A 21963-nucleotide genomic window follows, 5' to 3' on the forward strand; every position below is an offset into this window, starting at 1 on the left:
AAGTTGTTAGTCTCAAAGTTTTGGTTTTCGACCCACTGCAGTCTCTGTTAAACAGTCTACTGGGTGTTAAAGAATGGTTAACTCAAAACTATCTGACCCTAATGACAACAAAACCAAAGTTATTGTGTTTGATGATCTCACCTTCCGATTCAAACTGATTTCTTGTCTCCCTTAACAGTCCATTGCTCCTCCACTGTCAGGAGTCTCTGAGTGTTTTTAGGTAGTTCCTTGAAATTTCAGAAAGTGTCCACAGTATTCAGGATTTACATTCTTCCTAAAATCCTTGAAAATCTTTTACATTAATTTGTTATCTCTAGATTAGATTACTGCAACTCATATTATGAACTGGATCAGTCGACTCTCCACTGTCTGCAGTTAGTCCAAAATGCCAGATCTCCCAGCCAGATCCTCGTAGTGCAGTGGAGATCAAGGTTTTTGCTGCATGATCTTTGAGCTGCAGAGTCTCTTAGAAACTCTCTGGCTTTCAATTTTTTTGCTCCATCATACCTGTTTGATTGTGATGTTATCTCCAGTTTTTTACGGTGTTAGTTTGTGCTGGTGTTGCTCAGAGGGCCCGGTGGGGCCGGTGCCTGGCAGCCTCTCCTCTGTCAGACTGCCCCAGGGCTGCTGTGGCTACTATCAGGTAGCTTGGTACCATTAGTGTGTGAATGTTTTTCAAACAAAGACAAACATTTCTGTGCCAAACTGTTTTTATTGACGTGACATGCTTTTCTTTAGAGAAACACATGCCACAGTTTTTGATGTTATTCTTTAGTACATTAAGGGTGCGTTCAGACTGCACCCTGAAGTGACCCAATTCCGATTTTTTTGACGTAATGCGGCCTGTATCCAATCTTTTCATGGCAGTGTGAACAGCACAGGTCGGATTCTTTTTCGAATGTGACCCATATCCGATACGTATCTGATTCAAATGCGACCTAAAGTTCAGGTAGCATTCATCCGAACTGAACGTCACTGTTTCTCAACAAATCTCACTATTCTGCGTCCTGATACGCGCAAGCGGGAAGAAAAACAACAAACACGGCAGACTATATGAGGATTAAGTTGTTAATATGCTGCTCCAGCGGGACAACTTCAAATATGTAAGCTAGCTCCACCGTTAGCCTCCATGTTTACTTCCGCAATCACTGAGCACTTCTTCTTTTTATGGCAGTTGGCAGAACACTGAGAACGCTGACGCTATTGCGCCCTCTACTGTGCATGCGGGACACTTTCAGGTTGTTTGCCCGTTCACACTGCAGAACGCATACAGGTCGCATTTTCTGGCAATGTGAACGGCCCCTGCAAAAAAATCGGAATTGCCAAAAAATCGGAATTGGGTCACTTCAGGCTGCAGTGTGAACTCACCCAAAGTATGTACAAATACTGAAGCTCCAACTAAACCTTTGTCAAAACATCGCATGAAATCTCTGTTGTTTTTCATGGACAAGCAATTTCACTAAGTTAGAAATGAATACATCTACCGTTCAGTCGCTGTTGACAGTGTCCATTAGATTATTGGGGTTATTACAGGGAATGCTTGAAAAGATTGCCTTGAAACAGCAGAAAATTACTGTCCTACATGAAAGATTTCAGTTACTTTGAGCGATTGGCTCACACATAAGGTCAAACTGCTTTCAGGTTTTCAGTCTTATGACCAACAGTAGGTTTCACAGTTTCAGTTTTCCTCATCAAGTCACCTGACTTCTGTGATGTTGACATTCCTCTGTGCTTTCTTTTGGCTATACACAACCCCCTCTGCCCCTGATATGAAGCACCATGGCACTTGGTGCACAGTGAGACCAAATGATTGTACGTCAAACAACTTTCAGTTTGTAGGACAACCTGCAGCGATGTTATCCAGAAGATTATGCTGACTCTAAGGAAACAGACAGCAATTTTTTTCATCGTTTTCAATGATTTATTGCTTTTTTGAATAACTGTAATACTCTATGTGACGATACAAGGCTACAATATGTGCAAGTGACTGTGTTCATAGTAATGTGATGAAAGTTATATGTTAGTTAAGCATTTTAATTTGATAGGAAATATTTGATATCTTGGTGGAAAACAGGCTGGGGCATAAAGGAAGAGCAGCAGGAACGTTTTCCTCAGCTATATTGGTAAGGGTTTTATTATTTTTTTCTTTTGATTGAATTATTTCATCCAAAAATACAGCATGATACTGAAAATAATAAGAACATGCATAGCTCATTATTTATTTTTACACAGAAGTCAGTCATTGGCTGCATTTAGTGTAACATTAAAGAGGTTCTGGCTTCAGATCAGTGCTGATATCGAAATGTTTTTCAGGCTATGTATGAGGCATAAGTCTGATCATTTATCATTTTAATTGTGGCTGCAATTAAAATGATAAATGTGACTAACTTTGATTGGTTAGGATTACACAGCACTACATTACAACTAAACTCATGGTCACAGCTTAGTTTGAGCATATAAAGATGCCGAAACATATCCAATATGTCCATTTACCTTTTTGCCATTTCTCGTTGGAGAAAGGAGACATTTTATCTAGATAAATTTATGGTAACACTTTATTTGAAGGGGGTTGAATAAGACTGTCATGACACTGTCATAAACACCTGTCATGAACATGAATAAGCCTTCATGAATATTTATGACTGTTGTCATAAAGCGTCATTTGGTAAATTATGACACTTTTAATACAAAGTTGACATTATTCAAAATGTCTTTGTTATGACAACTTGACATTAACCCAGAAATCATTACTGATATAAATTTGTTATAAAAGTATTACTGATTGCACTTTAAAAATTAGGTAACTTTATGTTATTAAAGGTAAAGTTTAAACAGTAATGATTTCTTGGTTAATGTCAAGTTGTCATAAAGTCATTTTGAATAATGTCAACTTTGTATTAAAAGTGTCATAATTTACCAAATGACGCTTTATGACAACAGTCATAAGTATTCATGAAGGCTTATTCATGTTCATGACAGGTGTTATGTCATGTTTATGACAGTGTCATGACAGTCTTATTCAACCCCCTTCAAATAAAGTGTTACCAAATTTATTTTATACTACAATGTAATAAAATATTGACTGGGGCATACAATCAGCTGAAGAATATTTATTTTAAAGGCAGCCACCACTGTCACCCAGGAGAGTATGTGCATGGTTTTGATTGTTTTCTTTCAATACCAGCCACAGAAAACGTGCAGATGGAGAAGAAATCTGAAGAACTCCACACCATAGCAGTGCATGATTGACTGATAATAATTCATGATGACATGCAGGAAGCCATGCTGTTTTGAGGTGATGTTATGAAAGTATTTTTGGACTCAGATTTTTCAGTTCCATGTGGCCTTTTGTTTTTCACTAAGATAAGGTTTGATAAGCTGACCTTATCTTAATTAGTAATTTATTTGACTATTTCTTCAGAAAATTAGATACTGTTCAGTTTTCAATTTTTTGTTTGAGACTGTCTGTAGAGCACTGTTGAGATTAATTTGGATGAAAATTGTTTAAATGCTTAGAATGTTAAAGAGAAATCATTAGGTAATAAATCATCTTTACTTGTTGAGCAAAACCATTTTCATCCGAAGTGCAGGAGAGGTTCTCCATGTCTGTTTTTGAAGGTTATTTTATGCCGAGGTGTAGTTTAATCTAGCATTTGGTGTCATTTTTTCCTCTTTTACCAAACCCATATCAAACCGGGACTTCAAAGCAGAGTGTGTGTATCCTTACGGCCCTGATGCATTGGGTCTTGCAAATCAAATGTTCTGGTTTACAAGTAGGAAAATTGAACCCATGGACATACTGAGAACATTTGTTATACTTTATGATCACACAACCTTTGACTGGGAGAAAGTCCACCAGTCTTTAAAAGATCACATCTATGAGTCCATTTGAGGTCGGCAGTACAATGAAAGGCTGCTGCTCAACCACAAAAATCTTACTCTGTAGTTGTTTTATTACTACTCTGGCTTAAAATAACTTAAAACATTTAGACTTTTGTTACATTGCTGAATAATAACATCAAAACAAATCTTGTCAGGTTTGTGTTGGTCTGTAATTAGCTATGTAAAATATCCAGGAACAATAATATGGAATTATGTCCCTGATTTCTATGTTTGATTCAACTGTTTTTGTGGTTTTAATAACAAAATGAGTATTTTGGTTGCTATATTTGCTTTCACAAATCCAAGTAGATTGCATTGGTAATATTGCTGACAGAGCAGCCATTTTCAAAATGACATAAAAATGAAGAGGAAAACAGGAAGTGACTCATTTTTCTTGTTTCTTCCCAAGTTGGTGTTCAGATGCATATATGAGAGATTCCTTCTTTCTTCTCTTTTTTTCAGTTTTTTTTAAAGATAAAGATTGAATATGAAAAATCAAAAGCAATTTTTAAAGTTCAGTTTAAACAAAATGAACTTCCATCCGGTATCCTGCACCAGAAATATGTGGCTCTGCATCTCAGCATGATTTAAAGATAGAGATATAAAAAAAAGAAAACAAAACAAAAACATTCACAGGTTCCGTCCTGTTTAAAAGCCTGTTCTGTTGTCTGAAACATGCAGTCCAGTTCTCTATGTTTCCTGTTCCATCACCTCTCCACCTTCTTTCTCATCTCTTTTTGAGGACAGCTCTGTGTTTCCCGTCCCAAAGTCCAGCACCTGCAAGTTGACGAGGTGGGCGAAGGAGCTCTCGTCTACAGAGTCCACAGACAGCCGGTTAAACCTTGGAACAAAAGACAGGAAGGACGGTTTAGTTTGTAAAATTGGCACTTCCTCTGCTGAAGCCGAAGGTCTCACTTAGCAGAAGAACTTAAATTTACAGATCTGTCTGGTGATGCTGGTCCAGAATCAGTTCAGAAGGGTGCAAATTGTGAGCATCTCTTACAACTGTTGAACAAAATTAGTTTTTGTTGTTCTGCACTATTTACTCACTGAAGTGTTGACTTGAGTTACCTCAAAGTATTTTTAAGAAATGTATGAGATCAATTCCATTTACTTGCATGTGTAGAAACCGATTACACAGCCTATCCATGAGTTTAATCATCCATCACCAAGTGATTTCTGTGATATTACAACATTTATTTCCATTTCCCTCCTGCTGCAAACACTCCAGTTGGTACAGACCATGTGCTTAATACTGCAAGTGGAGGGAAGCAAGGGGAGAGAACTGGAGCAGCAGCTGATATGACAATAATGGCAAACCTGCATCCCGAGAGGGGTCAAAGCTCGTAAGCGTAGCTATAAAGCAACAAGGTTAAGGTCACACTGAAACCAAACCAGAACAAATACCTTGAAAGCACATGTTCAAAACCTCTTAACTCTTGTCTGACCGCTGCTTTCAGCTGCAGGGCTTGTGGCGGTAAGCCAGCAATACGTGGAATAAACCAAAGTGGAACATTTTCTGAATGCACTCAAGTTAGTGGAGTTGGAGAGATTAGATCCTGTGTTACGGTACTCTACAAAATGAAGCTAAGTCCGAATGCGCAACAGACAGTGCTTTCTTTTGATTTGCGACAGAGCGGCGCACACAGAAAGTCGTCCATGTGAGGAAAAATCTCATTTCATTAACACTAAAACCAAAAACAGCTCCAGAATGGAAAATGGTTCCAAGTGTAAACGCTGAATGTTGTAGATCTTACAAATAAGTGTTGAATTATTTGTAAGTTGACAAATAATTTATTTTATCCAGATAGTGGATTTGATTCATTATCTGGTCTATCTAAGTTTATAATTCAGAAAGCACCAATGACCTGCCAGCGGAAACACATCCATGAGTTTAGATCAAAGGTGAACAAATAGACCAGGGAATGAGAACATTAGTGCAGATACTGTGTCTTTAATTACTTTTTTAAGCATGCAGATGCGGCCATGTTTCAGGTTCAACACATACAAAACTCAATGGATTTGAGTGAGAAAGGTTAAGGATGTTTGTGCGTCTCTTACCGAAGGAAGATGCCTTTAATGTTTGGAGTGCCTTCAAAGGCTGAAGCAGGAACACTGGAGATCCGGTTGCTTTGCAGGTAAAGATACTCCAGAGACTCAGGAAGGTCTGATGGGATGTGTGTTAGCTGGTTACCAGAAAGGTCTAGTGTCTAAAATAATAATAATAAATACATCATCAAAAAGGAACATATCAAAATAAATTAATGTTACTCATATACCACTATCACATGTAACCCATTCAGATGGATGGATGGATGATAGATGATAGATGGATGGATGAATGGAGGCAATTTCTGCATCATTTTTATTTTTTTTTTTGCATTTTGTCACACTTGAAGTATGTAACTTTTCTAAAAATATTTTTAGCATATTTTGTACACCTGTCAGTATGCTGTGACAGTATATCATAAGACAAATGATCTGTGAAAAAAAATCAAGTTCCTCTACCTTGTCCTACTGTAGTCAAAAACAACCAATCAGAGCCAGGAGGAAGGTATTAGCACTGTGAATTAACATTTCAGTAACATTAAGTTTTTCAGCAACTTAATGTTACTGAAAAACATTTTATCTGCCAACATCAGTGACTTATGCTAACTAGCCTAGCATTCATGGCAGGCTCTGGTGAGGGAATCTAGCTGTAGCATAACAGAAACAAGGGGCAGGGTGTGAGTAGTGCATACACGAGCATGATTCTGATTGCTAGGTTCTGAAGCGGTGTATCTCTGCAGATCTGATGACAAGGATGGAGGCAATGAAGCTCAATTTTTTTCACAGATTTTTTTTCACAGTCTCATTTAAAACAAATAATATAAATAAAAATAATCTATTGCAAGTTTTAACCTTCTATGTTAAGGTAATAGACTAGGGTTACAAGACCTGTTACTAAGCATAATCTGACCAGTATCTCTACAGGTCACTCACTGTGAGTGCACTTAGCTCCATCCAGGCTCCTTGGTAAGCTGAGTTGAGTTTTAGTTTGTTGTCACTCAGGATCAACTTCTGCAGCTTCTGCATTCCTGCCAGGGCTCCATATGGTATAGCACTGAGCTGGTTGTTCTTGATCTCCAGAACCTTCAGACTGTGCGGAAGGCCCAGGGGTATGGCATGAAGGGCATTTCCAGACAGGTCCAGAGTTTCCAGTATGCGCAGCTTTCTGAAGGCGTCACGGTGAATCTTTGTGTTGGTCAGTTTGTTGTAGCTCAGATTGAGCTCAGTCAGGGTATACAGCAAAGACAGGTCATTGCGGCCAATTTCAGAAACAAAGTTGTGGAGCAGCATGAGAGTCTTGGCTCGCCGAGGTAAGCCTCTGGGAACTCGTTCCAGCAAGTTATTATACAAATGAAGAGTGTGCAGCTTCTTCAAACCCTAGGAGAAATAAGCAATTCAAATGAATGAAGAGCACTGCTGCTATGCAGTGCATTTGAGGATATGCACTGCCATTACACATTTGTGAGTAGCATCTAATATATGATCAACGTTTCCTTAAAGTACCTGGAAGGCCATTGGGTGTATAGAGCGGGAGCGCAGCTTGTTATTGTGTAGAAGCAGGTATTCAATGTTCCGCACAGAGATGAGAGCATCTCCAGGAATGCTGCGGATGGCGTTCTTCTCCAGGTGCAGCAGCACCAGGTTGCGAGGCAAACCCTTAGGAACAACGCTCAGGTTGTTATTTGACAAGTCAAGATACTCAAGGCTACTCAGCTGGCTGTGGAAACAGAAGAGGAGGGAAATCATGCAAATTCCAAGGTTTGCATTTAAAGATGCTTGAAATGCACACTGGGAGTTGAAAATAGTAATAAAAACAAATTTTGTCCAAGTAGGATCAAGGGATGATGTATACCAGGAGACTTCAGTTACCCCTGCAGCTTTAGCTAAATGTACTGGCAGTTAACCAACTACCAACTACCGTTCAGACCACCAAGTGGTAAGTTTGCTGAAGTGGAATATATCGATTCTATTGTGTTTATGGTGACAGTGGAAGAAACATTAAGAAACTGCACAGTTTATTAAATCCTTGTTCTATAGAGCAAAGATAAATGTTGACCAAAATGTTAAATATCTGCAGCTGGTGGTTATAATTTTACAAGCAGATCGGTTCATTTTGGATCAGGTAAAGTCTTTTGCCCAGCAGTGCTGTTCATTTAGGAAGATCTGAGATCTGATGATCACATTACCAAACCATTCACAGTACAGACTCCCTCTTGGAATGCTGTGGACTTGTTAGTTGTGTACATTTTGAGGTATGATCTATTTGTGTTGTGTGACACACTTTTGTGTTCTTTATTTTAGTTATGAAAATACAAAGTGAAATATTTTAATTGCTTTGTTTTGTGACTAAAATGTTAAGCGCACCTGAAAGTCTCGTTGTCCATCCCATCATTGGTGAGGAGGTTGTTCTGGAGATAAAGCTCTCGAAGGTTTCGCAAGTCCTCAAAGGCCCCTGTTGGAATTTTCTCCAGCCTGTTACTCTGTAGCATGAAAGAAATATTTCTTGATCAATAAAATGATATCCTCTCCACAACCTTTGGCAGAAAGTGGCTGGACTGGGGCAAATTAACTAAAACTCTATTGGCGTGAAGTCAGTCATGATCCTGCCAGGCTCAAGTACTCAGCAAGCAAAGTTTCTCCAGTTCACATCACTACTGTGTCTCACCATGACGACCCCACCAGATCATGCAGGAACATGCAAGAAGATTTAAAGGGTTCAAAACACTTGAACTTACAACAAATAAAACAGTAATAATAATAAATAAGCGAAATATGAAAAAAAATCATTAGAATTTATTAAAACTTTCTCTTTGTATCCAGTTCCAAACATTTCAGGTTCTTTTTAAATAAAAATTATTCCAGGAAACATCTGCTGCATATTTACAGGCATTTTTCCCTAATTCTGTTCTGGCTTGTTTAACAGATGTTTCTAAAACACAGTCAAAGCGAAGGATTACTAGCTGGTGTTTACATAAAAGCCCAAGCACAGATAAACTCTGGATCTAAAAGGTTTACAGGACCAAGATAAACCTGCCAGATTTTTAGGATGTGAATAAAAACCAGACTAAATTATGTCATCTTAAGTCTTTTTATTCTGACGTATTAATCATGTTAAATATCCACTGATGGGAAACACCTGGTGGCTTCATCAGGAAAGATATTCAAGATTTTAAGAGATGAGGAAAAAATGTGATGTGTTAACACACAAGGAAATGAGCAGAAAAGGAACAAGAAAAAGAAGAAGAGCACAAGAAGGCGAAGAAGAACAATGACGGGAGGAGACGGCGTAGAGGCAGGAAACAAGAAGTGGCTCCGGACATGGCCTCAGGATTTGATTTGACTGAGATGGAGTCCTGGATTTTTAAGTGTCTTGTTCTGCATTTTAATTACTGTGTTGGTCATAGAATGCTTTAGAGAAACACGAACCCCAGCTGGCTCATACTAAGAAACTTCTATATATATTATATAAATAGACAGAACCATTTTTCTGTCTGATATTAAATCTGTCTATAAGCATCAATAAAGATTGCTATAATTATTTTTATTTGCAAATGTTCTAAATAACTAGAAATATAATTTTCTTAGATATTTTTATGTTCCTTGGGTTTCCCACTACAAGCTTCTCACAACAATTTTTGAATTTTGACCCATTTCTTCTGGTTTAGTTTAGTGAGGTTTGTAAGTTTGCTCTCTTTTGGTTCTGCAAACTTCTATGGAACAAATATCAGAGGTTTTTGATTTTCAGTTCAAAACATTAACATGTTGTCCTTAATTAACTTTGTTCATCTGGAAGACCTATTTGTGCTGAAGACTCAACTCTTGAAATGCTGCTTCAGTATTTCTACATAATGTTCTTTTCTCACGGTGCTATTTAATGAAGTGCACCAGTCCCTCCTGCAATATAACACTAACACAACATGATAAAGCCACTACCGTACTTATCTGTTGAAATAGTTTTTCCTCTTACTTCAAAGATGCTCATTAACCCTTAAATTTTCCATTAATCAGGCAACAGACTAGACTTGTTTTTTCAAGGTGTATGAAGTGTTGAACAGTCAATTACTCTTGATCCAAAACATTTACATATGCTAGAAAGTTGCAGAGCAAGATGAATTTTACTTTCAACATCAAAGTGAGTCTGAGGCTAAGGAAAAGTATGGTTTAAATAAAAGTTTTAAATTCAAGTCCGGATCTGTGGACAAAGATGTCCACACAAAGCAAGAGGTATAAAGCAGCCTGGGTAAATATTTCCAAGTCAAAATGTAGGATGCCAATAGAAAATAAAAACCAAAGTATTTCAACTAAGTTTTAACTTCGACTCTACAGACTTATGCAATGAGCTTGTTGAATTTATTTCATTTTCTTATATTCTTTCTTCTGAAATGTGCTTTTCAGTTAAACTGTGCAAGATACTTTACACAACAACAGTAAGAGATATATTGTAACTGAGGTGTATAGGCTTTTGATATAGATTGTACCCATACGAGCCAGTTGGACAGTATGTGGAGGTCAAGGCTGCCATGTATCTAGGACAGCAGTGACGCATACAGTTCCCATTATAAAGAATAATATGCTAAACACAAACCTAGACATATTCCAACATATTTATGCCAATACCAAGTGCATTTATGAGCAAATTTTTTGCACCATGCAAAAAGTTGTTTAAATCAAATATGGAATATAATATGATAATGATTAGATTCAATAGCTTCACATTAATTCCCTTGAAGAGTTTTGATTTCCAATGTTTAAACTACTTGTTGCCCTTTTAGAACATTTAGCTGCTAAATTGTCTGCATCTAAGCTAATTCTGTTCTAAATGAACAAAAACAAAACATGAAATGCAAACCTGAGAAATTCTAAATGATGCATTACTACTAATAAAGATAATAACAGGAAATTGTATCATCTGCATAGTAACAATTTTGGATTCGTGGTCACTGCTGCTGCTACCATCTGTCATGTAAGACCCAACATTTCTGCCAATAAACCACATTCACCCACTGCTCTCATAATTAAAGGCCTCACCAGAGACCATCCATGCTCAGCCTGACTGCAGTACATCTATCTTCAGCCAGAGAAAAGGCACCCTAAGATTAAATGCATGTATTAATTGAAATATGCTCTAGTGTGTTATTATAATCGCTTGTGTCCAACTATTATTGTTGTTGCTGCATGTGTGAGACCTTCAGATGAAGTCGGAGAAGACTGGCTGGCAGATTGCTGGGAACGACCCTCAGGAAGTTGCTGGATATGGTGAGGATCTCCAGCGTGTCAGAAGCATTGAACATGTTATCGGGAAGTCCTTCATCTGTCAGCTTGTTGTTATGGAGATACACAGACCTATGGAGTCATGACACACACACACACACACACACACACACAGGACATGTTCTACTAACTGTACCTGAAATAAAAAGAGGTATAATCACACATAAGACATGTCGGTACCTTAGTTTTGGTTTATGACCAAATGTGTATGGGTAGATCCTGGAGAGCTGATTAGCAGCAAAATCAGCGCTGACCAAAGACGGCGGCAGGACTCTTGGTGCAGAGGAGAGCTACAAGCACATCAGAGATTGAATGAAATATTGTGATTTATTTTTTATTTTTCTCTATGTGGTTTACATGTATTTATTGTCACCACTGGCCATTTGCCATGTTTTCTGAGCCGCCTGTGTGATTTATTTTTGTTTTGTTTTTTTGCTTGAAAGATACAATTTATTCAGAATCAGATAAAGGATAAATTTTTGAATACTGAATAAGAAATGCTTTAAATGCCTTATTCTGGCTAAGCTGTTGGAGACAAAGAACTGTAAATTGTTTGTTGTTAGATCTTCCTTCCAAAAGCACAAGAGGCCACTTGTATTAGTAGAGGGAGTGAAAGAGGCCGTCTCAGTGTCAATAGAGAGAGCGATTTTAGGAATCTACAAACAGAACTGCAGCAAACAAGATTTGAACAGGGAGAAGAAAGAAAATAAGAAAAGAGGTGCTTCAAACATTTGCATAATAAAAATATAAGGTTAATCCATACATTGAGGTGAAAATTCTTCCAGTCTGATCCAGACTGCATTTACTCTCCAAGAAGTCATCCTGAATCAAATTCTGATTGATGATGGCATGAGACACGCAGTTTCTGAAAACAAGTGTTGCATATTATATAATATGATAACCCTTCTATTGGTCCTGTCACATTTCCAGCATGCATCGTAATCTCCTGGTTTCATTTCTGCCATTTTATGGAAACTCCAACTACTTATGCAATCTCCACCTTCCCTAATGTCTTACACCTGAAGCCAAAAGTCTCTTTCCACATCTCCTTTTCTATTTTTCTGATCTAAATCACAGCCCAGATTACCCAGAAGCCTCTGAGCTCTGAGACCTCTCATCAAATTACATCAACAATCAAAATGTTGTTACCCCTAAGCGATTAATTATTATGTATGCCTCAAAGCATGTAACATGTAAAATGGTTTCATTTAGCAGGTTTTCCAAGCAAAAGAAGTGTTTTCCTTCCATTCAATTGTTTTATATATAAATTGCTTGGATAAAGTTTACAATATTTAACTTTTTGGAAGATATAAAAACATTTTGAGAAAAAAACTGAATCTTGGTTTAACTCTATTTGTAACCTGTAATTATCAAAATTCCAATAATTAAAGGCTTAAAATATCTCCCTCTATGTGTAGTAAATCTATATAACAAACAAGTTTTTCTTTCTGAACATCATCATAGTTAAAAAGAAAAGATGTATCTCTTCAATAATATAAGACTCTCAAATGCTAAAATCTGTCAAATGAATATAGAAAGCAGAGAAGCATTTTTGAGATTACACATTCATTTAGAGCTTTCTCCTTAATAACATGGTTTATGTATTAAAGTAACACGGGATGTCTTTGAGGCTTAGTGAGCTCTTAAAAATCCTCTATTCTTCCTGCATTCTGTTTTCCTGTTTGTCCCTTTAGACACACAAATCTGCCCATCCTTTCTCTCTCACTCGCCTTGTCCAGGAAGGTCAGTAGCATTTTTAGCTTTGACCAGCTAAAACACAATACGTAAGCTATTACTGTCTGTCTCAACAAAATGTTTTGAGAGCAAAGAAACAATCGTGCCATTGTGCAGTGTGATAATTCTGGGCATTTTAGATTCTTGCATATGACTCACCTTGTTGTTAGCCAGGTACAAATAAGCCAGCTCTTCAAGCATTTCAAAACCTTCATCTTCAAGGCCTGAAAAATAGACAAAAATGTGAATTAATATAGATATGCCTGCCAAAAATTCATTGCATTGTCCGAAAGGAGGGGTAATATGTATTTTCCAGGCACATAATGCCATTTAATAGCACAATCAAGTAACTGTATCAACTTCAACTGTTATAAAAATGACATATCCAACATTACTTAAAAAAAAAATTGACTTCATAATTTATCACTTTGAAATTGGGCCACAGAGAAAAAGACCTGGAGATCAAAGCTGTTTTAATACTTAATCTTGCCTATGAAATCATAATGTCACATGCATGCAAGTTTTTCGGTCAAACCTAGATGTTTCAGATCACACAATTTCAAAATCAGATAAAGCTAAATAGAATATGTAGTGTTCAAGATGATTTCATTCATTAGAGGAGCAATCCTATCCAAACCACCCTGACAATACATGAAGATCTAATTTTTAAATAACTGACTAACTGTGATTAACCACATTTGTTTAGTTCTGTTTCCCTTGCCACGCCTTCTTGTCAGTGGAATTAACAAATCCCTTAAAAACAACCTGCCTAACAACATGAAGTGGGCTAAAAGATCTGAAAAAGCAACACATAAAATCCTATTTAAAAGAAAAAAATCAATATCCGATGAGAAACAAAGTCCCTGATGTCTATCACACCGGGAAGGGTTACAACCCCGTTTGTACAGCATTCAGACTCCAGTGAACCACAGTGAGAGCCGTTATCCACAAACAGAGAAAACACAGAAGAGTGGTGAACCATTCCAGGATTGTCTGGTAGACCAACGTTACTCCAACATCTCAAAAGAACTTCTAAAGCAGGGGTCCCCAAACTTTTTCCTGCGAGGGCCACATAGCTGTTCCTTTCTGTGGTCGGGGGCCGGTCTTAGTTTTTGCAGTAAAAAAAACCAAAAAATTCTTGTCGAGGGGGTGGGGGGGGGGTTGTTCTCTATTTGAAACTGTCGAGCGGGGGTGGGGGGGGGGGGTAGACGACGACACATTCGCGCTTTTTGATAGATTTTTACCCAGAATGCAAATGGAAAAAACCGTGAGTGAAACGGTGACTGACGAGTCTATATTCCATTGAGGGAAAGTAAGTTTCACATTTGCTCAAAAGCCCCCTGGTGGTTGAAGAAAAATCCACATATAAACCGGAAAATACAATATATGAAAAAAAACACTGAATGTGTGCATTATGTAACATCTTCTAGAGTAAACCTAACACGACATTATAGAAAAAGGACATTGTAATAAGGAGAGTCAAACATGACAGTTGTAATAGGATGGTCTGTGGCGGCTTTCATTCTTTTTGACCTTTTGATGGGATTCTGACATTTTCTCTCTATGAGAAAACTCTGAAAGAGAATATTCCTCTCTCGATCCAAGCACACTTGGGTTTTACAGCAGGACAGTGATTCGAAGCACACCAACAAGTCCAGATCTGAGCTTTTCATATGTTACCAAATCAGATCATTTGGAGTGGCAAAGTCAAAAGTCTGGACTTAAATCTAATCAAGTTGCTGTGGCATGACCATAAACACACCATCAATGCTTAAAACCCTTTACTGCAGCTGAATTAATACAATTATCCGGAGAAGATTGAGTTGATGATGACACAGTGAGCTGAAAGACTCAGTGCCATGTTATCACCAAGGCTTGATTGATGGCACAGTGAACTATCTGCTGTGGATTGAGTGTTAGAAATTTTATTACATCCTCTCACATTACATTATTCACCTAAATTATGTTATGTCTTTATTCACAAAACGTTTTACAAAAGTTTATTCTTTTGTTGAATAAACTTTACCTAGTCATCCCTGAAGGTTATTCTTAAGGGTTGTAGTTTGTAAAGTCTGTTTGTTTAGGTGAATCTTCTGTCCTTGGCTATAAAACTTATTGACTCTGTCTGGCAGAAGTTTTTTCTTTGCCCTGAACAACAACTCTTGAGGGACGGAGCACTCATATCTTTTACAAGCAATATTTCATATGGTGTTCTACACTGAGAAAAACAGTTGCCAGCAAGTCCTATTACATTTTTATATTTTCGTTATTTACTCATATCTATGTTTTTGATATTACTTTTACTTGTATTTTATTTCTACATTTGATTATTACATGTGTTTCTAATGCATGTCAGATCTGCCTTAAAAAATTCAAAGGTTCTATTAGTTCATTTTATGGATTATTTTTAGTTTAGCACTTTCATCACTGTTATTTTTTAAGTAAATAAAAATAGAGTTGGCTTGATGAATCCTGGTCGAGGACTCTTTCTATGGAACTTGAACATTCTTCCCATGAATGCATGAATACTTTCCAGGTATTATTTCACCCACAGTCCACAAAACAATTGTTGGGGTCATTAAAGACTGTAAATATTCCTTAAGTGAAAGTACAATTGTGTGTTCTGTCTCTCACTCTACAAAAGTGTGCAAAACTTCTATGTTCAGCTAAAGCACACTTTTGCAATTGTAGTGTCTCCAATAAATAAGAAATAAAAAGAAAATCATACATGAATAAGCTTGTTCATGCAATACGTCATTAAAAATCATGGCTGCACAGGTTGTAAACAGCTACATGAGATATAATTAAGCCATGGTGCTGGCACTCATCCTATATCAGCCAATCAGTGGAGAAGTTGGCGTCTTATTCAGGCGTTGGAGCAACAAGCCCCGCCTACTTGGGGGCAGCTACATATGCAGCATTTTGGGGAAATTGTTGTCGTGGGTTTTACAGAAGAAGGATTCAACATGACACAGAACTTTTTATGAACTGTGTGGTGCTGTGAGGGCTCACACAGGACTCCCAGTGAACACAGAGATCCTGCAAAGTGTTGAGACTTGGTTACTTGTTTACCCTCTGTGGTGAGCCAGTGTGTTTTTGTTTATTGTCCCACACAAAAAAGTCAAAAAACAAAAACTCATCCTTCTGCTGCTTCCTTTGTCATTTTCAGCAGAAGTAACATCCGGCTATTGGTCATATGTGACATGTGTTGAGTGAAAAGTATTTCCATTGTAGTTTTGTGAAATAAATCTATTTTTATATGGCTGAAAAAACACGTCATCCTAGCGCAAAAAAACCTTTATTGAAAAACATCAAGTTTTTGTTTTGTTTTTTGTTTTTTTTTAATTGGCATGTTTCCATTTAGCACATTTTTTTTTTAAATTTCAATTTGTACAATTTTAAGTTCATGGAAACGCAATTTGTCTCACCATGTAACCAACTGGAAGTTTGTTTATACCCTGTCTCATGCTGACTCAGCAGATTGGCTCCCTGGCTGCAGAGTTGAAGTAAATCCAATAACTAAATTGAAGTAATCTGGATTAACACACTCCTAGGTAAGCTTAATGTTGAATATTAATCTTAGAAGCCAATTTTTGTGGTTAAAAATCTTAATGAATGGCTGGGTTAAACCTATGACCCAATTTCTACATCTGATCCAGGACCAGGCATACAAAATAACCCCAACCATGACATTTTTCACAAGGAAGAAATATGCTGCTTTAAGAATTTGCCTTCTAAGTTTCTGTATTGCCTGCTACTCAATACCCCATGTCATTTAAACAACACTTCAGAAACCTTTCTGTCAAAAAAAATAAAAATGGATTCTTTCGTCTCCATCCATTGCCATCTATTTCTTGTATGTGACTATTTGCTGGAATTAAACACACATTGGGACAGACCGCTGAACCAGGCAACAAGTGAAATAGTAGCAATTCCTCTGCTACTGACAGGTGCATATTGAAGATATTTACTTCAGTCAGCCAATCTACAAAAAAACTGCACTGATAAAATGTTCCACTCTGTCTCTAATATGCCCTTGGAACCATGTCTGCAGTTTCCCTCCCCAGTGAACACAGAGTTCCTGCATAGTGTTGAGTCTTGGTTACTGTGTTTACCCTCTGTGGTGAGCCAGTTGTTTTGGAGGTTGAGAGTCTCGAGCTGATGCAGATGGGAAATGTGCTCCACTGTTATTTCCTTGATTTTGTTGTTCTGCCATCAGGGAAGAGAATACGCAACATTTACAAAGGCAGATTAAAGTTCAGCACTTTGTGTTCTGAGCAATAATTTCAGATTATGAATAGGTAGGTGTACTGCTGAAATTGATGAGCAATGTGCGTGTGCGTGTGTGTGCGTGTGTGTGTGTGTGTGCATGTGCGTGTGTGTGACTACTTGTTTAGCTGTATTTATGGATCTTTTGAAAACAGATAAGCCTTATCAGGGCCAAACATTGTATTAGGACCAACTGTTGGTCCTAATACAGAGACCCCTTTGTTTACATTTAGCATCAGGGTTTAGAAGTAAGGTGTGAATTAGGTTAAGGTTAGGATTGGGGTCATGGGAAATTGTCTGGATTAACCCCAACCATGACTAGTATGGGTAGAAATGCAAACTTGTGTGTGGTCTTGTATTTTATGCAAAGCAATGGCCACTTTCCTAACTCTGCCATGTTGTGGGGACCAACTGCTCAGGGCCCAAAGCCCAGACCCCAAGAGAAGAAGTTTTGTTCTTCAGTTGGAAACATGTTCCCTTGTGGGAACATATTTCTGTTGACATTGTGGGGTTGTGGTGACCATTGCTTCTTGAGGGGACAAATCCTGGTCCCCATAAGAGGAAGTGTTGTTTATGGGTTAGGGGTTAGATATAATAGGGTTAGGGTTAAGAATAGGGCAAGGGTTAGGCTGTAGAAAATGAATGGAAGTCAATGTAAAGTCCCCACAAGACACAAAAACACAACTGTGTGTGTGTGTGTGTGTGTGTGTGCGTGTGTGTGTGTGTGTGTGTGTGTGTGTGTGTGCGTGTGTGTGTGTGTGTGTGTGTGCACGCACGCGCGTGCATGTGCATGTGTGTGTGGGGGGGACCTGTAGAGAAAGCTGGCGGATCTTATCAGGCAGCTCTTCGGGGAACTCTGTCAGGTCAACTCCTGCACAGTCCACTGTTCCCTCTGTTGTGCAGCTGCATTCTGAAGGGCATTCAGTTGTTACCAGTGTTGCAGTGTCAGCTTCCTTTACCGCCTCTTCCTCTTCTTCTTCCTCAGGTTCCACTGGGGTCTGGCAACGTACTAGCATCCACACCAAGAGCATCACACTGAAGGCCTGCAGGATGGAATGCTTTGGAAAGTCCATGTCTACTCTTGATCTGTCCTGATACACAAGCAAATACACAGCAACAGTTATCTCCACTGTTCAACGAAAAAGCAACAATCAGTCTTCTGTTTTCCTGTTTTGTTTCATCTCATTAAAGAAACCGAAATATCAGATAAAGATAACATGAGTAAATACAATAGCAGTCCCAAATGGTTTTCTTCTTCAATGGAAAATAGCTATCCAAACCTACCAGACTCTATGTGAGACTGTAATTGACCCCTGAAATCTAATATCTGTTTGTGCCACTCTTGACAGCAGCAACTGCCACCAGGCATTTGCAAAAACTGACAATTAGTATTTTTTTTATCACTGTGGAGGAAATTTGAAACACCCCGCTAACTCGGCAACATTGGAAGGAAGATCAGAAGGTTTTTGAGTGTTACCAACCTGTTTACCATCATGCCACAGGATATCAAACGGTTTTTAATCTGAACTTTGACGACATCACTTCAGAACCTTCTTTTTTATCGTCATTCATAGTTGGACTTGCCTGTGTGGTTTGAATTATTTCCCTGCTGCATATTCCATGAAGCAAGGCAGTACATGCACCTCAGTGGATGTACTGCCTGATAAAACTGATAAAACTGATGTCCAGTTTAAGGTCACAAACTGGACATTCATCTTCAGAATTTTCTCACAGGTTTCGATCATGACACACACATTCCAAAATGTTTAATTCCTATCTTATTACTCAGCAGGATATGTTTTTCCTAATGTCAGAAATCTTCAAGATGGTTGACTACAGAAATGAAAGTCTTCCAAGCAGTGAAAGGTCTGCATTTCCTAACAATCTGTCAAACTAGCCAATCCATTCTCGTGTTTGAAATGATGTTATTATTAGTCAAGAAGAAGTCAGCTATACTTGAGGTGGCTAAAAAAAAGAAACTTTTTGATTGGGATATTTCATACCTCAAAAGAAACAAGTGAAGAATTTTCAGGAAGTGCTCAAAGGCCTTTGCCTCACAGGTCTGTTGGGGTGATGGGTCAAGAACAAGCTGCAAGAGCACTCAAAAAATTATGTAGCTCTTGACTTTGATCTTCAGTATGTCTGTCTGCTCTGAGATCTCCTTCATTCAAGACTGGATGAAGGAGATCCTGCAGCCCAAACCAGGGCTGCAGGAACAGAAGAGTGCTGTTTCTTACTGGTAGCACTGGGAGAGAAATCAAATATCTCTGTTCTTGCAGAGCTTGTATAGACCTTAAAGGCTCTGACGTGCTTCATCCATAGCTTCAAAATGTAGACGCATGACGAATATGGCATCTTCCTGCAGGACGCAGTCTTCCTCTCATTCTCACAGAGCTCAGTGAGATCCTTTGTATAATTGGTCAGAAGTTTGTATTTATGCAGAAATGAGCTCGGATGGCAATGCTGATATTTCGTTTCAACTTGTCTGTTTTCACTATCCAGTTTTTGAATCGCAGCTGACTTTAATTCTTTTGAGGAGCATTTATCAAATGCAGTAATAATAGGTATTTTGTCATTACAAAATACCTACTATAATGACAGTTAAATGGCCAAAAACTCCTGGATGAAAATTCCGAGGTAGTTGTTCACAGAGGAGCCAGTCTGTGAACTGCCAGAGAAAAATAATACAAAGTAATTAAAAATCAAAACTTACGTATGCCACAATTTGGTTACTTTAACTTTAACTTGGTTAGTTAAAGCAAACTGAAGGATGCAGGGACAGAGTGGAGAAGCCAGTGTGGGGTATGATGAAGGTCAAATGGTGTTCAAAGGTGATCTGTGCCGTGTGTGAAAGGTGTGTGCAAATACAAATGTCCAGCAACTACATGACCGAGTGTCGACTGTTGGCTTCAGGTGAACCTACTTCATGTTATCAGGCAGGTTTCTATTTAAACAATTCCTTGATTCTATAGCATTAGTTGTTCTGGTCAAGCTGAATTCATTTTCAAAAAGAAATGCGGTTATTCACAGCTGACTCTTCATTTAGCAAGTACTCTGCATACTTCTCACATAGTGCTCATAGTGTTCATTTGGATGGATTTTAAGAGACAAAATCATCATTTGAAAGGGTTTTTTTGTATTTACTCAGGTTATTTTATCTGATAGTAAAGGTCTGATTACCTGAAGCACTTGAGTGTGACATCACAGGAAAAACTGAAGAAATTTATAATGAAGCAAATTTTCACAGATACAGCCTGGATATAAACCAGATTGATTTAAAATATTTCACCTCAAATCTGTCTGGGTATCAGTCTCTAACATATATAAATAAACATCATAAGCACATCTCCACCAGTAGCAGAAGGTCAACTCCCAAAAGTAAAGTCTAATTTAAAGAAACAAAAGCATAACATGTTAGGGCTTTTGCTCTGTTTCTCCTAAATGCACCAGTGATTTGCTGCGATTTGAAGTCTTAAGTGAGGTGTGTGCAAACCTCTTCAGCAAAATATTGCTGTTTTTTATTCTTTCTTGAGCAATTCCAAGAAAAAAAAACACAGCTTCATTAAATCCTCTGATTCTGACAGAGATACTACTGTTATGCACTCAGAGCAGCTCTAAAGGCAAGCTTCTAAAAGCTGTCCATCAAAGGAACCTTTTCAGGCTGTCGCAGGGCAAGAGCTAATACAAACAGCTTAAAAAACATGGGCTGGAGTAGACTCAGCGCAGCGAGCACTTAGTGCACACAGACGACTTCATAAAAACATCATAGCAACCAAGGGTCATAGAGAAGTTTAACGCCATCTCTAAGAGAACACCAATATCCTGCTAAAAGTTGTCATTTATGGGCTTAAAGTACAAAATAAAGATACTGAGTACTTTTATGGCTTTGGTCTGTTTTCATGCTGTTTCTGAGCAGAGCAGAGGTTATGAAGAGGCTCTGCTCATATTTAGCTGACTGGATTGTCTTAACACATACCAGAAGGCAGAACTGTCATGCATAAATGAATTACCTTGACTCTGGAAACTCAGTGCGAGCTCTGTCCAACATAACAGCCAACCGCAAATCATGCAGCAGAGTTACTACACTACTTTACCCCTAAAAGCTGTCCTAAAAGTGGAACAGTATTTGCTGAAAAGAACCGACGCGTGATATCTGGTCCAAGCTGAGGCTGTCCCATAGCAGGCGAGGAGTCACAGATCTGCAGTAGAACCCCCTCCAGATGTGAAGTGAGAGAGGGAAGGTTAAAGGGAGAGAAGAGGGAAGGAAGATGTGAAAAGGAAGGGAGTTTGGAGGAGGGTCAGCCAAAAACGCAAATTCTTCCTTGTTTTTTGCTCTTTTAAATAGAAAAAAGAAACTGTGGAATTTGGGTTTTAAAAAAATATCTTCACCAAAATGTTCTCAGATTTCTTCAAAAAAAAAAGAAAGGATACTCAAAAGCAGTCAAGTTTCTCAGGGCCATAAATCATTGTTGTACCAATTGCCTGAAAAATCTGCTTCAATTATTTAAGGAGGAAAGTGAAAAGGTTAACCATCCAGACAAAATAGTCAAGTAAAAGAGCAGCAAGTCTTAATGTCACATTTATTTAAGCACATCATAAAACAGTTTAAACAAATACTCGACTGAATAAACACAGAAAGGGAAGAAAGGGAAAACTTGTTGCTAATTGGCGCTATTGAATTGAATTGAATCTGGAAGAATTAAATATTCTTGGATCCAGACCATTCCATTTCTAACTCTGGTTTTATGTTTGCAGTAG

At 38.1% G+C, this 21963-nt stretch overlaps 1 protein-coding gene across 1 annotated transcript; it reads right to left on the minus strand.

Moving 5' to 3' along the window:
• Positions 1-692: 692 nt before the first annotated feature.
• podn (podocan) lies at positions 693-21440 on the minus strand. The gene is made up of 11 exons (XM_015004310.2): positions 21216-21440; positions 18015-18296; positions 17052-17145; positions 13096-13160; positions 11383-11492; positions 11118-11274; positions 8296-8411; positions 7435-7648; positions 6865-7308; positions 5944-6092; positions 693-4723 (listed from the first exon to the last, which is right to left on the minus strand). Exons 2-11 carry the CDS (start codon positions 18276-18278, stop codon positions 4573-4575), a joined length of 1764 nt encoding a protein of 587 aa, XP_014859796.1. The 5' UTR covers positions 18279-18296; positions 21216-21440; the 3' UTR covers positions 693-4572.
• Positions 21441-21963: the final 523 nt, after the last annotated feature.

Source organism: Poecilia mexicana, unplaced genomic scaffold (genome assembly GCF_051168715.1).
Source record: "Poecilia mexicana isolate PSO_F unplaced genomic scaffold, ASM5116871v1 scaffold_4, whole genome shotgun sequence".
Classification (NCBI taxonomy): Eukaryota; Metazoa; Chordata; class Actinopteri; order Cyprinodontiformes; family Poeciliidae; genus Poecilia; species Poecilia mexicana.

What these genes read in the sequence shown, in the direction of transcription:
- podn (XM_015004310.2), bottom strand. Translation starts at nt 18,278, where the DNA reads ATGGACTTTCCAAAGCATTCCATCCTGCAGGCCTTCAGTGTGATGCTC. An exon ending in TTCTCCGACTTCATCTGAAG is followed by an intron (nt 8,412 to 11,117) that starts GTCTCACACATG and finishes TTCATGCTACAG; the next exon opens with AGTAACAGGCTGGAGAAAAT. An exon ending in ATGGACAACGAGACTTTCAG is followed by an intron (nt 7,649 to 8,295) that starts GTGCGCTTAACA and finishes CTGTTTCCACAG; the next exon opens with CCAGCTGAGTAGCCTTGAGT.